General features: G+C 38.7%; 1 protein-coding gene across 1 annotated transcript in view; it reads right to left on the bottom strand.

The window, feature by feature from the left end:
- LOC107575508 (tyrosine-protein phosphatase non-receptor type 2-like) overlaps positions 1-312 on the bottom strand; it is an 11,051-nt gene extending 10,739 nt beyond the window's left edge. Inside the window, exon 1 of the mRNA XM_016261871.1 lies at positions 301-312. Coding sequence (XP_016117357.1) covers positions 301-312 — 12 coding nt within the window. The remainder of the gene's footprint in view (positions 1-300) is intronic.
- Positions 313-1,619: the final 1,307 nt, after the last annotated feature.

Here is a 1,619-nt window from a genome sequence, read left to right as displayed (position 1 = left end):
ACACGTTATGAACTATTAAAGAGTAATACGTAAAATGATTGAAAAGATGTCTACGTCCTTTTAATTTATTGATCATTCTCTCTTTTTTAACTTCTTGTCTTCTGAAGTCATGGAGTAAATAGATTACATGATATTACAACTTACATATAGCTTGATTAAAACGTTTGCATTGAATTACGATCGAGCAAGGGTGTGTTTGAACGTGCACGTGATACATTTCGTTTTTGTCTTGCGCTACACGTGCTAAACAGCTGCTTCTTATGAATGGCTAATAAGATCATGCATTTATCCCCCTCACACCTTACCATGCATTATGCAGCAATCCCAATGTCACACACGATTGCATAGACTGGCTGTGTGTTTGGTAGTATATCCAGCTCAAGTTGTTGCTTTCATATTTATGGCCGTATCTACTTTTAAAACTCACTTAAACATGAGGGGGAAGATTTTTACTGCCTTTGCGTTGGTGGTGTCTTTGTTTTGTTTGGGTAAGTCGGTAATTTCCATGGAATTTGAGAAGTAGCCTATTGTGCTTTATTGTTTTATTCTAACAAATGTTTTGAATGCATGTTTTGCTGACCGTTTATAGCCATACTACTACATTTGAAGTAGAATCATTCCAATGTGATTAAGTCCCTTTGTAGCTGCAATATGAGTGATTAATGGCATTTGGAAATACCGTTAACGACATGAAATGCAACCACACCATACACACCTGTTTGTGCCAGAGAGAATAATGCACTTGAATTTCTCTTTGCTTGCAGGACAAACACTTGAGTGCTTTCGGTGTGAGCTTGGATTCTGGGATGTGTGTTACACTACCAAGACAAACTGCAGTGATAATGAATTGTGTTCTGTGGGAACTGGTAAAGCAGGTAAAAGTGATTTGGGGTATCTTTTTTTTTAAATTAATATATCTCAACCCATCTACCTTTGTTACGCCACAATCCTTTCCCTTTGGTTTGTCAGCTTCTGTCCTGGATCTAAAGGTGATGGGTTGTCTTCCCATGGAGGAGTGCAACAAGACAACAGTTGTAGCGTTCCTTGCCAATAAGACCTTATACACCTTGAAGACCACCTGTTGTGAGGAAGACTTTTGCAACGCTGGCCCTTCCATTCAGTTGTCCCTTGTTCCTCTTTTGCTTCCCATACTTCTCATTGCTGAGATGATGGGTGTGTTTTGATGATTTCTAGATTCTAACTGTTATATAAGGGATTGAAGGTTCTTCATATGTACACCGTTCACGTCCTTTTACAGTTGTTGAATGATCTAAAGCATCTGCCTTCTATAGCAGAGCACATTTTGGATGCTCTTTTCTAGCCAGTTGATTTTGTTCATCCAAATGAGTAAAGCTGATTGTTGACGTTCTAATATTTTCTTAACACAAACATGTTTTACTGTTCAATAAATGCAAATTTAGTCAAACATTCGTGGTTTCCTGTCTTGTGCACGGTCACTATCGCATGCAATAGAGGGCGCTGTTTGACTAAAATGCTAGGCTGCTTTACTGCGCATGCGTCAACCTGTCTTTACAGGTTTCTGGGGCACGTGCTTTCCAAGTCCAACGTGATTGGACCGTTTGCAACCTCGCGTTTAAAAAAAAAAAAAAAAAAAAAAA

The sequence above is a fragment of the Sinocyclocheilus grahami genome, unplaced genomic scaffold (genome assembly GCF_001515645.1).
Source record: "Sinocyclocheilus grahami isolate Dianchi unplaced genomic scaffold, SAMN03320097.WGS_v1.1 scaffold2682.1, whole genome shotgun sequence".
In the NCBI taxonomy this organism is placed as follows: domain Eukaryota; kingdom Metazoa; phylum Chordata; class Actinopteri; order Cypriniformes; family Cyprinidae; genus Sinocyclocheilus; species Sinocyclocheilus grahami.
Note: the sequence above shows the minus strand (reverse complement) of the source record. Positions and strands in the feature narration are given on the sequence as shown.